The following is a 15221-nucleotide window of genomic DNA, read 5'->3' as shown; positions in this document are numbered from 1 at the left end:
CTGGGGGATGGAGCCACCTGGGCTGGCCCCTGGCCACGCTGTGACCTGTGGGAGCACATGGGGCTCAGCACCCCAGCCCGGGTGCTGCTGCTGTCCCCAGGGTGTGAGGAGCTGAGTGCTGGAGGGCAGGGACAGCCCTGCAGCTGTGTGGGTGTCCCAGCAGCTCCCAGTCCAAACTAGGTGGGGACGAGATCAAGACCCCGGGGAAGTTTCGTTTGTCCCCTCTAAAGAACAGCCCCCGGACCCAACCAGCGCGGGTGCAGTTTGCTTTCTCTCCTCCCTGCCTCCGACGGCCTCGGTGGGGCCGGGCGGGCGATGGGGCTGCGAGGTACCAACAGAGCTGGTCTGTGAAACTTGGCTGGGAGGACAGAGGGAGATTGATGTTTGCTTGGGCGCTCAGCCCTCAGCTGCGGGCTCTGCCCGCCCATGCACCAGCTGGGGACAAAAGCCCTGGCCCCGGGTGGCACTGCAGGGCTGGCGTAAGCCCCCCAGCACAGCTGGCAGCTCTGTAAGGCTGGCGCCGGCCCAGCGAGCAGCCCGGAGGGGCCGAGGGGCCGGGCAGGGAGGTTTATCCATCGGGAGGCTGCACATGCTCGGGTGTCTGAGCTCCACCGCAGAGCCAGAGCCCCCCTGTCCCCAGCTCTGCCTCATCCTGGGTCCTGTCTTCTGGCCAAGCCTGGATGGGGTGGAAAGGGGCTGGGGTGACCGTGGGGAGCACCCCGCAAAGCTGGGTGGGGAGGGAGAGTGATAGGGCTTGGGACTGGGAGCTTGTGGGGGGCTCCTGCCCATCCCTGCTGGCGTTTCCCATGGGGGAGATAAACATGATGTCAGAAAAATCACCCGTGGAGGTAATGACATCTGTGACTAATGGCAGGTCAGGGCTCCTGTCCCCACAGGGTGGTTTTGCCCTTGTTCCCCCCACACACTGGGGCCCCGCTGGGAGCAGGAGCTGGCTGCAGGGTTCTTGGCAGAGACAAATCACCAGCACACCACTGAAAACCCCAGAAAGCTTTATTTGTGTAGGAAGATCGATGCTGTTTAAAAACCCACCACTGCTGGAGGTTGGCGTGGCTGCCCAGTGCCTGTGGGTGCTGCTCAGACTCTGGTACCTCCCCATTTGGCACTGCCTTGGGTGCTGGGGAGCTGAGGGACACCCCTTCCTCTGCCTCCAAACAGGGCCTCCAAACAGGGACTCCCCGAGTCCAGCCTGGACACGGGGTGGGGCCCCACAGGGAAGCCCACGGTGGGGGAGGCATGCACAGAGGTGGTGATGGGATGGAGTTGACCCAGCCTGTCCTCGTGGGTCCCTCAGTCCTCTCGTGGCGTGGCCTGGGGCCAGTTCTCTGCTTGCCCAGTCTGTGAAATGGGTGCACGTGGCTGAGGACTCTATGGGGTTCAGGGGGCTGGGTGGGGCAGGGCGATGCTCCCGGTCCTGTGAGGGAAAGGGTGATTCCTGCCTGAGGAGCCAGGCCAGGGGTCATAGCAGGGGTTTCTTCCTGGGTTTGGCTTCAGAAGGCAGTGCTGGCCTCCTGCCCATATCCCCCTGCCCTGCAGGGTCCATTCTGCCATGACAGGTAGGTCATGGGGGCACCACAGCCTTTAGGGAAAGGGGAAAATCCTGTTTCCATCCTGCCCTACCTGGAAGACTCTGGGCCTTCGCTGGCTCCCATGCCATGGAGGGGATGGGCTGCAAGCCCCCCCAGGCTGACTGTGGGCAGAGGAAAAGGAGAGCATCAACATGTTTCTCTCTGTAGGACCTATGTAAATGTTACCTACTGCTTTTATTTCCTGCTAAGCATGGAGGGTATTCAGGTCTGGAGGGCTGGAAGTCTTGCTGAGCTTGTCCTGTCGAGGTTTCAGTTGCTTTCCTGTCCAGGAGGGGTAGCAGGGGTGAACATGCCCAGGGGATGCTGCACTCAGGTGCCAGGCTGGGGAACAGGCTGGTTTCTACCTCCGGCTCTCTGCTGGCACTGTGGTGCTGTGGGAACGCAGCAGTCTGGGGATGCCACCACTCACTCTGCTCACCCAAAAGGATCAGCCAAGCTGTCCCCACTGCTTTCATCCTGAAAAACTCCCTTGGAAGATGGGCTGTGGGCCCTACCCGGCTGATAGTGCAGTGCTGGCTCCCCAGTGCCCAGTGACTGCCATCTGCAACTGCAGTGGCCATCTGTGCCCCCTCACCGTCAGCAGGACTGGGCTTGCCTGCTGCCTGCCTCAGAGCTGGCACTGCCTTGGAGCAAACAGAGCCTCCTGTCCAGTGCCCCTGCCACAGTCCTGCCTGCAGCCGAGGGCACCATGGGCAGTTCTGAGCTGTGCAGGGAGGGAAGCATCCCTGATCCATTGCTTTGCTGTGCGTTGGAGCTGGAGGGGGGCTGGAGGGGCCCTGTCCATTGCTGGGCTGGGGGCTATGGGGCCGTAGCCAGCACCCCATACAGTCCAGCCTTTCCTGCAACCGAGCTCTAGACTAGAGGAGAGAACTGCAGCCTCTCCCCTCACTGCTCATGGCCCTCAGCTCCATGATGCAGCCTGGAGAAGCCACAGCCTAACTGGGTAGGTGTGGAGGGGGAGAGTATTTTTCTGGAAGTTGATGTTCTTTGGCCACTGTCTGTGCAGCATGCCAGAGTACCAGGGGCTCCCCTCTGCCATCCAGCACTGCATTCCTGGGTAGTATTTGTTCCCCTGTGCCCTGACGGCACAGCATCCCTGGGTACCTGGGGCTTCCCCAGCAGATGAGCATCCCTGGGTACCTGGGGGTGACACCATGCAGGAAGTAGGAAGGGTCCCTCTCTCCAGCTGACTGTGGGGACCTGCAGTTGTTGATCCCCCCACTTGGTGCCCTGGGATCCAGTGGGGAATGGGCTGCCACGTGTCCAGGCTCTGAGGCCCAGCCCAGCTGAGCCGCTGCTCCGGGACAGAGGCAAATACAGTTCTGGCTGAGCTTGTGTTGCCCGGGCACACTGCAGAGGGTCAGACAGACAGGCAGTCGTACTTTTCCAGGCCTCAGGGCACCAGGTGGATGTCCTCTGAGCGCAGCACTTTGTAAACGACCCAGTAGAAGATATTGAAGACCAGGAAGGTGAAGGGGAAGACGGCTCGGGAGATGGTGTCGATGCGCTTGGCCCGGTCGATGTAGCGCCTGTGGAGGGCCTCCCCCTCCCGCAGCAGCGTGGCTGGAGTGGCTGGAGCGGGGCTGTACATGCTGGGGCCCTCCCCAGCCCCGTCCTTGGGCTGCAGGCAGTGGCCCAGCCCGTAGCCTCGCAGGTAGAAGCGGCTCTCGCGGACAAGCTCTTCCTCCTGGCGAAGGGAAAGGCTGTCAGCCAGGGCACCCACGGGTGCTGGTGCTGCAGGGTGAGCAGCTGCTTGTGTCTGCGTGTCCTACCCACCCTGTGGTGCTGGGTGATGAGTGCCTGGTGTGAGGTTGGGTGCTTTTTCGGAGAGCCTGAACCATGCAGGCAGGAGCACGGGACCAGCAGTGGTGTGCACAGGGATGGGGGTGAGTGCTGACCCATGGCCTTCCCAGCCAGCACGTTTTAGGGGTGCATCCAAAGGCAACCCTGACCCTGCCAGCCTGACACAGATCCCCCCAGCCTCCTCCCAGCTCCAGCTCGGGGGCTTGAGAAGCCCAGCTCTTGGGCATGAGGGTGAGCTGGTGGGAGGGGGAGGATGGGCACATGGGGGTGCAGGGTGCACTGGGGTGCAGGGGTCTCAGGGGTGCAGGCACTGCTGTGGCAGCTGTGTTTGCTGCGGGGTGGAAGCGTGCCTGTGGTGGTGAACAGGAGGGGACAGGCATCTTGCTGGGGCAGAGCCAGGCAGGGATGCAGGAGCCTGGCTACCACCAGGGCTTGCAGGGCCCCCCAGTCTTTCCAAGGGCCCAGACACTCGTTTCTCCCCATGTCTGCTTGGTGGGGGCTGACTGGTGCAGCAGAGGAGGGAGGCTGAGAGAGAGCTTGTCTCCTTGCTGAGCTCTCTGCCCTTGCTCAGCCTGTCTCCTGCCATGCTGGCAGGGGGCTGCAGAGAGGGCAATGTGCCCACAGAGCTGAATCCCCACGATCAAGGCTGCAAAAATGCCGTGAAAATCTCCAGTCACAGCCCACTGCCACTGTTCAGGGCACAGCCTTGCTTGCCTCACAGTCCCTCACAGCAGTGCCTGCACTCCTCCCCACCAACAGCTGTGCACTGTTAGCCACGTGCCTTGTCCTGCTCTGTTATCCTTGGAGAGGGTTGTGTGCGCAAAGATTTGGTGAGGGACAGGCATGTGCAAGCACAGGCTGCACATCTGATGTTTTACTGAGTCCCTGGGCTCATTTGGACTCATTTGGTCTCCATGGTTCCTCTCCCCTTTGCCCTGCCGGTGCTGTATCTGGCCGTGGAGGGTCCCTTCTCCCAGGGCCAGTGCCTCTCCCTGTGCCGTGCCCACCCGCAGCCTCAGTGCTGGATCTCAAACGCCATCTGCAACCGGCACTGCCCTCCAGGACACGGAGAGCAGCCCTGCTCGCTGAGCTCAGCCCGTGCAGGCGCTCGGCTGGCACGGGGGCTCTCATGCAGAGAGTTTGTCCCCTGCTATCCTTATTTAACTCAGCAATCCACAGGCTAAGCAAGATTTTTCAGTAGGACCAGCAGCAGCGGCTCAAATTGCTGAGATTAGTTCTTATTTGCAGCGGAGTTTTATTTCCCTGCCCCAGGCTGAGTGCTCGTGGCTGCCCAGGCGGGGGGAGCCCCGTGTGCCCTGGGGGCCAGCAGCTACTCCCCCAGGACACGGCAGACTGGTCCTTCCTGCTGGAGGGTCCCTCTGGGCTGGGGCAGCCCCAGGGTGCTTACTGGGGGCCAAGGCTGGGTGCGGGGAGCTCCTGGGCATGGATTTGGGTGGTCTGTGGGAGAGATTTGCTTTGTCAGGCACAGGAGCTGTGTGCAGTGGGGCTCTGCTCCGGTCTCTGTCAGAGGAGCACCCCGAGGTGCTCCTGGCTGCACCCAGTGCCATGTCAGCAGCACCCCGGAGTGGCTCTGCAGCCTCCACCTCGGGGAGGTCTGTCCTAAGCCATCGGATGCCTCTGGGTTCTACAGAACCCCCCCGCTCCCTTCCCTGGCTAGGTGGGTGTTGATCTCCAGGGGTCGGTGCTCAGGGGCTGTGAAAGGCAGGGAGCACAGGACCGTGCTGGGGACAGCCAGGAAGCCTCTCCTGGTGTCCAGAGGTTGCTGAAGGTGGAGGGGAGGTAAGGACAACCAGGCCTGATCTCCCTGGAGCTTCTGCACCTCCCCACCATCCTGGGAGCCTGTCCTGCCCCACGCTCCTCCCTATGCCTCAAGCTGCACAGTGCCCGTGTGCCCTGAGCAGCTGCTGGAGTGACTGCGGGCAGCCCCGACTGCCTCAAACCTGCCTGCACCGAGGCAGCCGGGCAGGCAGAGAGAGCCCTCACCCTGTCAGAGGAGTGGGCATGGCCTGGGGCAGCAGCCCAGGAGCAGCCATCAGTCTGCCTCAGCATCACTCAGTCCTCAGCAAAGGGGACTGTTTTACAGAAGGAGAAACTGAGGCACAGAACGGGGGTGTCTACAAGGGAGATCTGCTCCATTCCCATCCCTCTCTCAAAACTCTTTTGAGCCCAGGGAGCGGCAGCTCCATCCTATGGGCACATACTCTTTGCAAATCACTGGTCTGCTTCTTCCACGGGCCCTTGTGGCTCCCCTGGGGCCAGCTCCTGGGGGGCTTGTTTTGGGGAGGGGAGGGTGAGCTGCGCTGCACGGAGGGGCTGCCAGGGGGGTCGTGCTTTACCCGGGAGCTGGAGAGCTGCGAGAGCGTCGCGTAGGTGTGCTCGCTGCTGTGCCGGCTGCTCAGCTGCTGCAGGGACTCCAGGCTGGCCGTCCCGCTGCTCAGGCCCTTTTGGCATCCAGCAGTGTGCACCAAACAGAAACAGGACAGCAGGTGACCCATGGCCCTACCCCGGCCCCGCGGCAGCGGCTCTGGGGGACAGTGGGGACACGGGGGTCTGTGTGGGGGAAGACCCCCCCTCCAGCAGTGCCCTGGCACCGGGATCTGTCTTCAGCACAGGATTTGGTTGCATAGGGCACTGTCAGCCCGTGTGGTGTGTACATGTACTCATGTTTTCTGTGGAGATGTGGTGCCTCGCGGTGTGTTTATGGCAAGGAAATGAGAGTGGGGCAGCCACATGCCCGCCCCAAGCAGGCCTGTGTCGGTGGGCTGATGGAGGGGAGGACCATTTCCATGAGTGAGGGACCCTGCCTCTCCACATCTGCAGCCCAGGCCTGTCCCTTGGTGCCACCAGGTCCCCTTGGTGCCTCAGCACCCTGACACAGCAGTGAGCCCTCGTCACCACTGAGGCACAGCAAGGAGCCCAGGTTTGGGGCTGCAGGTAAGGTTGTTTTCCCCCCATCCTCACTGTTTGTTTTTCTACTTTTTGAGAGGAAGCAGAGCCTGAGGGCATCCCTGCAGGAGAAGGCAGCACCCTAAGCAAGGCCTGGGGCATCCAAGGGTGCTGTGCCCTGTGCTGCTCAGGCAGGCAGGGGGTCCCTGGTGTGCCAGAGGAGCCGGCCACAAGCCATGGGCAATGAACACAGCCCAGCGCCGAGCCCTGCGCTGGGGGCTGCTGGAAAGTGGCCCTGCAGCCCTGGGGTGTCCCCTCAGGGGCTGAGGATGGACAGATGTCAGTGAGAGTGGTGGTGGGGGGACTCACCATCCTCTGGCGGCGCTGGCGGCGGCGCAGGCGCATGAACTCCTTGTGCTGGCGGGAGACAAAGTTGACGGCTGCGTATTCCAACAGGGCAGCAAAGACGAAGAGCAGGCACACGGCCATCCAGATGTCAATGGCCTTCACGTAGGACACCTGCCAGGGGGAGAGGGGGCTCAGGCACCCACTGGCCCCTGCCTAGCTAGTCATCCCTCCCCCCCCCCAGCTTCATCCTGCTGCCAACAGCCACAGGAGCCCTCCCAGCTTGGACACATGGGCCAGAGCTCGCCCAGCCAAGCAGCACCGTGTTCCTCCTCAGCACAGGTGGTGTCCCAGCCAAGCCTCTGAAAGGCTCTCCCTGCTCCTGGAGCACTGGGGGGTGGCAGTGGCACCCCGGTACCCGGGCAGGCTGCAGCAGGGGAGCCCAGCACGGAGGCAGCACTGACCTTGGGCAGGGAGGCCCGGGAGCCAGCGCTCTGTGTGGTCATGGTGAGCACCGTGGTGATGCCCAAGCCCACTCGGGCTGGCGCCGCATCCATGTTGATCCAGAAGGAGACCCAGGAGAGGATGACAATGAGCAGGCTGGGGATGTACATCTGGATCAGGTAGTAACCCATCTGCCTCTCCAGGTGGAACTTCACCTCAATGCAGGTGAACTTGCCTGTGGGGAAAGACAGCCCTGATGGGTGAGAGGGACTCCTGGGCTAGGAGGAGGGGGTGGCAGCAGGATCCTGGGGTGCTCACCTGTGTTGTAGTACTTGGTGCAATAGCCCAGGTCCTTCTCATCCCTGAGGATGAACTGTGGGAGTGTCAAGCCCTCTGCCACCTGCACAGCCTCCTGCTCCTCCAGCCACTCAAAGATGAGGTCGTTCATGGTGTAGCCAACTGGAGGGGATGTAGGGAGCCATGGGATGGGGAGGGACATGCACCCTATTCAACCCCACCCTGAACAACTGTTCTTTCCTGCTCACCTCCCTCAGGAGAGGGCAGATGCCAGCTTTTGGGATGGGATGAAATGGGGGGAAGAAGCACAGCTTGAACCCCCCTAGGTACTCACAGCTCTCCAGCTGCATGGTGCATGTCTGGATGTCCATGGGGAAGTTCTTGAGGTCCATGGGGCAGGACAGGATCAGTGTCAGCCTGAAGGAGGCAGAGGGAAGGAGGGGGTTGGGGCAGTGAATAGGGAAAAGCTGCTCCATGAAAGGCCTTGCCTCCCCTCTCAGGCACCGCACCAGAGGAGAAGGTTCTACCTGATGCTGTAGAGCACATTGCCATTCTTGAAGATGCGCAGCAGCTTGTTGTCGGTGGTGACCTCGTGGAAATTGGCCCCTTTCTCGTTGGCAAAGAACAGGTCTGGCTTCCAGATGGAGTCGAGCATGGAGGGGTCGAGGTCGAGGGAGTCGTCGGGGTACTCGCGGTAGGCCAGGCGGGGGTCGTTCCACTGCTGCCGCAGGAACACGTTCACCCGGTAGTCCTGGGACAGAGGGTACCCCGTCAGCTGGGAGCACACCCCGGTGCCCAGGAAGGGGGAGGAAGAAGGGATGGAGAAGGAGGTGGAAGGGGCTCCCCCCACTGAGGCTCAGCCCTGCAGTTGCCTCCTGCCTGCTACTAATTGTGCATGGGGCAGGGGCAGCTCTGGAGCCTTTCCATGCTGTTGGCAGCCAGGAGAAATTAAAAAAGCCAAAGCCACAGCAGCTGAGAGGAGAAGGAGGAGGAAAAGGAGGAAGACCAGTAACTGCAGCTTGCAGCACTCTGCATATGACTCTGTGGCCGTGTTGATGTGATGGTTGATGGTATTAAGGCTTTGCAGAAGCACAAAAGGTGAATTTTTAGCCCTAGGGCTTCCATAGAGGAGTTCCTCGTGTACCCAAGGAGGCTGGGGATGGCAGGAAGCTGCCTACAGCTGCCTCACTGTGACCTCCTGGGGGTCTTTCTCCCAGCTCAGGAACAGGGAATGTGACCCACACAGCCAAGCTTGGGTTAACTGACTCCCATAAAATTCACAGCCATGTGCTATGGCTTTGCATGTCCCCACCTTGGTGCTAGGGAAGGGCCCCTGTCAAAGGATCACTGTAAGCACGGCCATGGGCTTGGGCACTGGGACCCACACGCTCCTGGGCACAGCCACAGCCAGCCCCGAGGCACTGGGGGAGGAGCCCGTGCAAACCCTGGCAAAACCCTCACCATGGTGGTCTCGGTGACGGAGCCAAAGCTATTGATGAAGATGTTGCACGTCACGTTGACGGGTGGACCTGGAAAACAGCATGAAGCCTCCTCTTGCCGCTGGCTGCGGAGACACAGGCACTGCGCAGGCACACGCGGGGACACAGCTCCTGCGTGTGCTGTGTGGATCAGGGCACACGAGCGTCCCCCTGCCTGCTGGGGCCACCCCCGGGGGGTATTGGGGTGAACCCCAGTGTGCCCTGCAAGCACTGAGCTGCCCGTGCTGTCAGACAAAGCGGGCAGCCGTGACGGCAGGAGCAGCCGGGACTCTGGGAAGGGTGCTGAGACAGAGGAATGTGGGTCAGGGTCCTGCCCCCAGAGCCCATTCCCTGGATTTGGGCAGCCATGAGCATGGATTGCTGCCAGGTTTGGGACCCTCACATCCTCTCTTACCTTTGAAGTTGGGTCGAATTCGGGCATCGTACCCTGATGTTCGTCCCATAAGCTTGTCCAGGAAATCAGAGGGTGACATGGGCTGGGGTGAGCTTCGGGAAGCAGCTTTAATCTCCTCCCACCCTGAGACCAGCCTGTGGGGCAAAGGAGGTGGGTTATCTGCCTGCCAGCACCGGGGGTCTGCAGGCACACCTTGGCACCCCGTGGGATGCCTGCACTGCATCCACTCCATTGCCAAGTCCACGCGCTGATCCCGGGGCCCCTTCCTTCTGCTCTGATCCCGGTGGCTTTTCCCCTCACCTGCCACAGTCTGAGTGTCATATATCCCTTGGCATGGTGTGGGGGCCAGGTGCCTCCCTGCTCCAGGGCTGCAGTGGGGACAGGGCACAGCAGGCCATTCCTTGTGCTCTGTGCTGGTGCTGGAGAAGGAAAGCAGGGAGGCTCCTTCCCAGGCTTCATCACCATCTCCAGCTGGAGCTGCTGAGCAAACAATCGTACCCTGCCTTGCACAGAGTCATGGCCTGGGGACTTGGGGGACACAACAGCCCTGCCTGAGCCGAGGGCTGGCCTGGTGTGAGCGAGGAGGTGTCTGGAGCACAGCTGAGGTTGTGACACCTCGTCAGGGGCGAAGGTGACGCGGCAGGAGAGGAGCAGCAAAGCCCACCTCCTCACCAGCCGTGCTGACAGGAGCTCTCCCACGCAGCGCTCCCAACGATGATGGAGATTTATTTAAGCTGACTTTAGAGGGGATATTTTTGTGAATGCATCTTAGCCTGCCAGCTTCTCTCCTTCCGTCAGTCTGTAATGATAATTTCAAGGAACAATGCTAGAGATGTTCGCTCACCACATTGCCAGGCATGTGGCTGTGATGGAGAGGAATTAGCCAGGGATCTCTGGACACAGAATTAGCTTTGAGCATGTTGCTGGTGCTGCTGCATGCTGCCTTGTAACTCCACCAGGTCCATGCCCAGGTGAGTCTCTCTTCTGGTTGAAGCTACAACACCATTACCACAAGAAGAGGATGATGTTGGGAGCTGGGAACCCTGGGGTTCTTCTTCCTACCTGCTCATTCCTACCCCTTCTCAAGGGAGTGAGATTCATCCTAGAGGGGCTTATGTGCATCTTTTCTAGTAGGGCTGGATATCTCCTTAATTGAAGAGCAGCAGAGAGTACCTGAGATGTGTCCTGACCAAGAGCAAAACGCTTGGAGAAATTCCCCATCCAGGAGCTGCAATAGCAAGGTGTGGTGCCTTGGGGAGGAGGACTCCAAGAGGCCAGGGTAGAAAGGATTTAAGTCAGGCCCCTCCCTGCCCCATTGCTGTAAACCACTGGCACTGCCTGCCCTTGGGGCCTCTGCCACAGGATCCAGGTGCTGCAGGGAGCTCAGCACCTCTGGGGAGCGAGTGGGTGGTAGGGCTGGAAAACGCTAAAATGGTCTGCCTAAAAATGCCCCCCCCCCCGCAGAGAAGCAGTTTCTGCATGTGAAGCAATACCATTTCCCCCCTCCCTGCCACAAATGTTGCGGTTCCCTCCCCTGCCGTGCTGCTCCAGCCACTGGCCGGGTGGTGGGAGGGACAGTGGGGGCAGGGAGCAGGCTCAGCCCAGGAGCACTGCGGCCCCCCAAAACCCCCCTGCCTGGCCCACTTTCCCCTGCATCCCACTCCATCCCAGACAGCACCCAAGGTGGACAGAGATGGAAAAAGGCACATAGGGGCTTTAGATTTTCCACCCAAATGGGCCAGTGGTTGTTCCTGCACCCATGGGACGTGGGGCACCCACCCACTGGGCCAAGTGACCAGGGGCTGGGTCAGGGACTGTCCTGAGCTCTCCTCCCCCCATACACCATGAGCCAGGAGAGGGTCTGGACATAGCAGGGGCTTCTTTGCAGCACCAGAGAAGGAGCTGCCTGGACTATCACCTGGCTCAGCTCACCCTTTCTCCCACTGGGACAAGACTCCCCAGCTGGCCCGGGGCCAGGGGGACGTACAGGGACCCAGCACTGGGGCAGGGGCTGCTGGGGAGAGGCAGAGAGCCTGGCTGTGTGTGTAGGGGGCCTTGAGGGAAAAGGTCTGTTGGGTCCTCCAGGATGCTGGGTCAGAGTCCTGGGGAATAGGGGGGCGAGACCAGATTTGGGGAAGCTCCAGTGGCCCGTGGGGAGGTCCAGATAGGGGCTGAGAGCGTTCTGGCTGGGGAGATCATGCTCTGGAGGGAGGTCTGGATCGGGGGTCGGGGTACGGGTCCCGAGGCTCCTCCGGGTCAGGGAGGGGATGCCCAGGTCCCGCAGGAGAGATCTATCTAACTGGGAGGGGATGATACCCAGGTCCCAGAGGGGAATCGTGGCTCCCGGGGGTTGGGGGTGCCGAGGGAGCGGCACGGAGAGCCCCGGTCCCCGCAGCCCCGCCAGCACCCGAGCACCCGCGCCGTGCGCTCACCTGAGCGGGCCGCGCCGGGGCAGGAGGCAGCCGAGGAGGAGGAGGAGGAGGAAGGCGAGGGCACCGGCCCGGAGCGCGCCCATCCCGCCGCAGCCCGCAGCCCCGCCGCCCCGGGCGCACGGGCATGACCCGGCCGGCGGCGGAGCCGTCCCCGCTCCCGCTCCCGCTCCCGCCGCACCGGGGCCGCCGCCGCCGCTGCCGCCGCCCCCCGCCCGGTCCCGCTCCTCATAGTCCGGGCGCCCGCCGCGGGGTGGGCGCCGGGCGGCTGCGGGCCCCGGGAGCCGGGCGGAGCCTCGCCCGCCGCGGCGGGAGGAGGCGGGAGCGGCGGTGGGGGGCTCCCGGCCCCGTGCCCGCCTCCTCCTCGTCCCCTCGGGGCCGCGGCCGCCCTGCCCAGGCTCTCCGGGAACTCCGTGGGGGCTCCTCGGGCGGGGCGGGAGGGATCCCTTTGGGATTTGGGAAGGGGCGCACCGGTGTCGGGGCTGGGGGATGTGCGGGCGTGCCGGGGTCGAGGGATGCGGTGGGGTTTGGGGATGTGGCAGGGCTAATGGCTGTGCGAGGGACGCTCCGAGGACGAGAAGCGCGCTGGGATCGGCGGACGTGCCGCGCTGAGGGATGTGCTGGGATCGAGGGCTGTGCAGGGGATGAGGGATGTCCCAGAGGTACTGCCCGTCGGATGGAAGGGAGCGGCTGGGAAAACCCGGGCTTCTAAATCCTTCCACCTGGCCTCGGAGCCGCAGCTCAGGGCCGGCCCGTGGGCAGGCAGGGGCCCCAGAGGCCGGGGGGCTCAGCCCTCCCCCCGGGACCCCGCGCTTGCCTTTCCCAGGGGCTCAGCACATGTACAGTCGTGTCCCTCGGCAGAGGCAGAACATAAGATGGGCAATCATGTCAGCGTGGTGCGGGAGCTGCAGCGGCTGCCAGGGAGAAGAAAACCAAGGCAGAGAGAGGGGAGCTGCTTGTTAACCTGGGCGGCAGAGGCAGGGCTGGGACTCGGGCTGCTCGGCTGCCTTTGCCCTGTCCCCTGGGGTCACCCAACCAAGCCTGTGGTCCTAGGCAATCTGTGATTAATTTGCAAGGAAATAAATAGTATTTAAAAAATATAAAAGTCCAGAATAAATGATTCCCGGAGGATATGTCAGTCAGGTTTCTGTTCACTCTACTGTGGCTGGCTCATCTTGTTTATTTATATTAATTGCAGCTTGATAATGGCTCGGAGCTGTTATACAACCGCTGCTGCAGGGGTCCACAGAGGAGGATCTCAGTGGAGGAGGAGGAGAGCATTGTGCCCCTGTGCCCGCTCTCCCCATGGCAAGTGAGGGGCTGCACAGGATTTTGAGAGCTCCCCAATGGATTTGCTGTAGGGAGGCAACAGGAGTGAGGGCTGGCTGTGCAAGGCTGAGCTTGGGGTGCCTTGTGGGCAGCAGGCATTTGGCTGCAAGGCAGCGTGCAGGAGCCCTCATCTCCACTCCCTGGCTCTCCCAGCACCAGGAGCTGGGAGAAGTCTCCTCTGATTACTGTTGATATTAATGTTTACGGGGCCACGGTGCTGGGAGGCGCAAGGAACAATCTGGAGCCCCGGGGCGCAGAGCAAGCACGCAGTGTGTGACAGCTCCTCTCCCACAGACTGCCCGAGCTAAATGGACCTGACACTGTCGGGAGGAGGGGAGCCAGTGCATTCTCTCTGCTCTCTGGGGAAACTGAGGCACTGGCACGGTGTGCCTGCATCAGCCAAGGGGCCTGGGAGTGCTCAGAGTGGCTGTGGAGCCAGTGGGGCAGGTGAGCATGAGCATGGGCTCTCAAGATAACCAGCCACAAGCCACGCATACTGCGGTCAGCAGAGCCCTGGGGCAGAGACAACAACACCCTTGGAGAAGCCGGTGAAGCCAATGTGGTTCCTTGATGCATAGGACTGTGGGAAAAGGTGCAGCCATAGCCCTCCTGCCCACCTTGAAGCTTTGCAGGCAGCTTGCACTGAGAGGAGTGAAGCAATGCTGAAAATAAGCTTTAAGAAAAGGAAGGCAGCAAGGATCCCATCAGGCGGGCGAAGGCAGTGCTGATTTGTTGCTGGCTGGGTTGGGGGGATGGAGCAGGAGCTGCAAAAGCAGAGCCCAGCTGTGCCCAGGGGATCTCAGGCACTGCGCCTCATTCTGGCCAGGGGATTTTTGGGAGTGACAAGAATAGGTTTCTTCCCATGTTCCTCAAATCAGAGCGTGAGGTGAGTCTTCTGTAAGCAGCAGAGATGCCTGCAGCAGGCAGCTGTCAGCGCTGGGCTCCTGGAGACAGGCATCCACCACCAGGTTGTCCTGTGGCTGTTCCTCCCAGAGGCAGCAAGACCAGGCAAGGGACATGGGACACCCTGACTCAGGGTGTGGGCAGCAGCTGCCAGCCTGGTGCAGACCCCAGACCTGGACTTCCCTGCGTCCCTGCCCCGGTGCTGTCCCTGTCACAGTGCCAGGCTCTGCTAGAGGGGCAGATGCAGGCAACAGAGACTGGGGTTGCTGAGACAGGGAGACAAGCGTGATACCTTTTTTCCCCGTTCTCCCCACTGCCCACATCAAACTGTTTCCCTGGGAACAGATACTTACCTGCCTCAAATCTGCCTTGCTCCAGAGCCTGGAGAAGGGCTGTGCCAATCCACACTGCCTGTGTCCCAACCCCTCTCTGCTGCTCAGACCTGCACTGCCACATCTATATATTTAATCCTGCCTGATAAATTAAACCCTGTAGTGCATTTGCAGACAAGACAGTTATAAGGGGTTGAGTGATTCAACTCCTCTGGGGTTTGAGGTTTTTTCCAGAGAAAAGGTTGAGGTGCTTAAGCTCAATTTTGGGATGAACAGGTACCTATAAGATCTATTTTGTGCCACTTGTGTTGAGGGGTGAGTGAGAGGGAGGACAGAGGGCAAAGGAGCACACTTTGCTCCTTTCTGGGCTCCCCCAGCAGCAGCATCATGCCAGGGGCCAGGACACTGCTGCCCATGCTGCTTCTTGGCCTGTCCTTTGGAGTGACCACAGAGATTTGCCTTTGCTCTGGAGCCAGGAAAAGCTGATGCATCAGGAGGGACAGAAGCCTCAGGTGAGCACAGGTTTGTGGTGGGTTTTAACTGACCTGTTCCAGCTCCCCCCCAGCAGGCTTGGAGGGCAGGGGGCTCTGGGGAGAGTTTGATAGCATCTTAGAGGAAGCTCCCATTTTGGGGGCATCACTTGTTCTGCAACTTTCAGCCCCAGACCCAGTGAAGGGCTGGCACAGGATAGGATAGGACAGGACAGGACAGGACAACAACTCTGCAATTCATCAGGCGCAGAGGCAGATGCTCTGGGAGATTCTACTTATTGTAATTGGAGAGCACCACACAGCAGGTACCTCCATCCTGTCTCCTAATTTTCTCCTGCTTTCCTTCCCCTCTCCCAAGGCTCCCAGCCAACCCAGTCACCTTTGGACATCCTCCTGTCTCTTTTGCCCCAGGACTGGATTTTCTTTTGCAGAAACCAAGGT

The 15221-nt window shown here is 61.2% G+C and overlaps 1 protein-coding gene across 4 annotated transcripts; it reads right to left on the bottom strand.

Annotated features, from left to right (window-relative positions):
* Positions 1 to 993: 993 nt before the first annotated feature.
* Positions 994 to 11965, bottom strand: LOC127471151 (glycine receptor subunit alpha-4). Of its 4 annotated transcripts, XR_007904583.1 has the most exons (11): positions 11729 to 11965; positions 9297 to 9430; positions 8865 to 8932; positions 7931 to 8154; positions 7738 to 7820; positions 7425 to 7565; positions 7127 to 7341; positions 6687 to 6836; positions 5768 to 5872; positions 2748 to 3294; positions 994 to 2711 (listed from the first exon to the last, which is right to left on the bottom strand). XR_007904583.1 is itself a non-coding variant. In XM_051787788.1 (10 exons), the coding sequence occupies exons 1-10, from the start codon at positions 11809 to 11811 to the stop codon at positions 3001 to 3003; spliced, it is 1497 nt and encodes a 498-aa protein (XP_051643748.1). In that variant the 5' UTR covers positions 11812 to 11965; the 3' UTR covers positions 994 to 3000. The 4 variants fall into 4 exon arrangements, 3 of the variants coding, with proteins under 3 accessions (XP_051643748.1, XP_051643762.1, XP_051643771.1); XM_051787788.1 differs by having other exon boundaries at positions 994 to 3294; XM_051787811.1 differs by lacking the exons at positions 994 to 2711; positions 2748 to 3294 and adding an exon at positions 4783 to 4868.
* Between the last annotated feature and the right edge of the window lie 3256 nt (positions 11966 to 15221).

Source organism: Manacus candei, unplaced genomic scaffold, assembly GCF_025592945.1.
Source record: "Manacus candei isolate 608988 ecotype Guabito, Panama unplaced genomic scaffold, ASM2559294v1 h1tg000003l, whole genome shotgun sequence".
NCBI classification, from domain to species: Eukaryota; Metazoa; Chordata; class Aves; order Passeriformes; family Pipridae; genus Manacus; species Manacus candei.
This window is presented reverse-complemented; position numbering and strand designations above follow the sequence as displayed.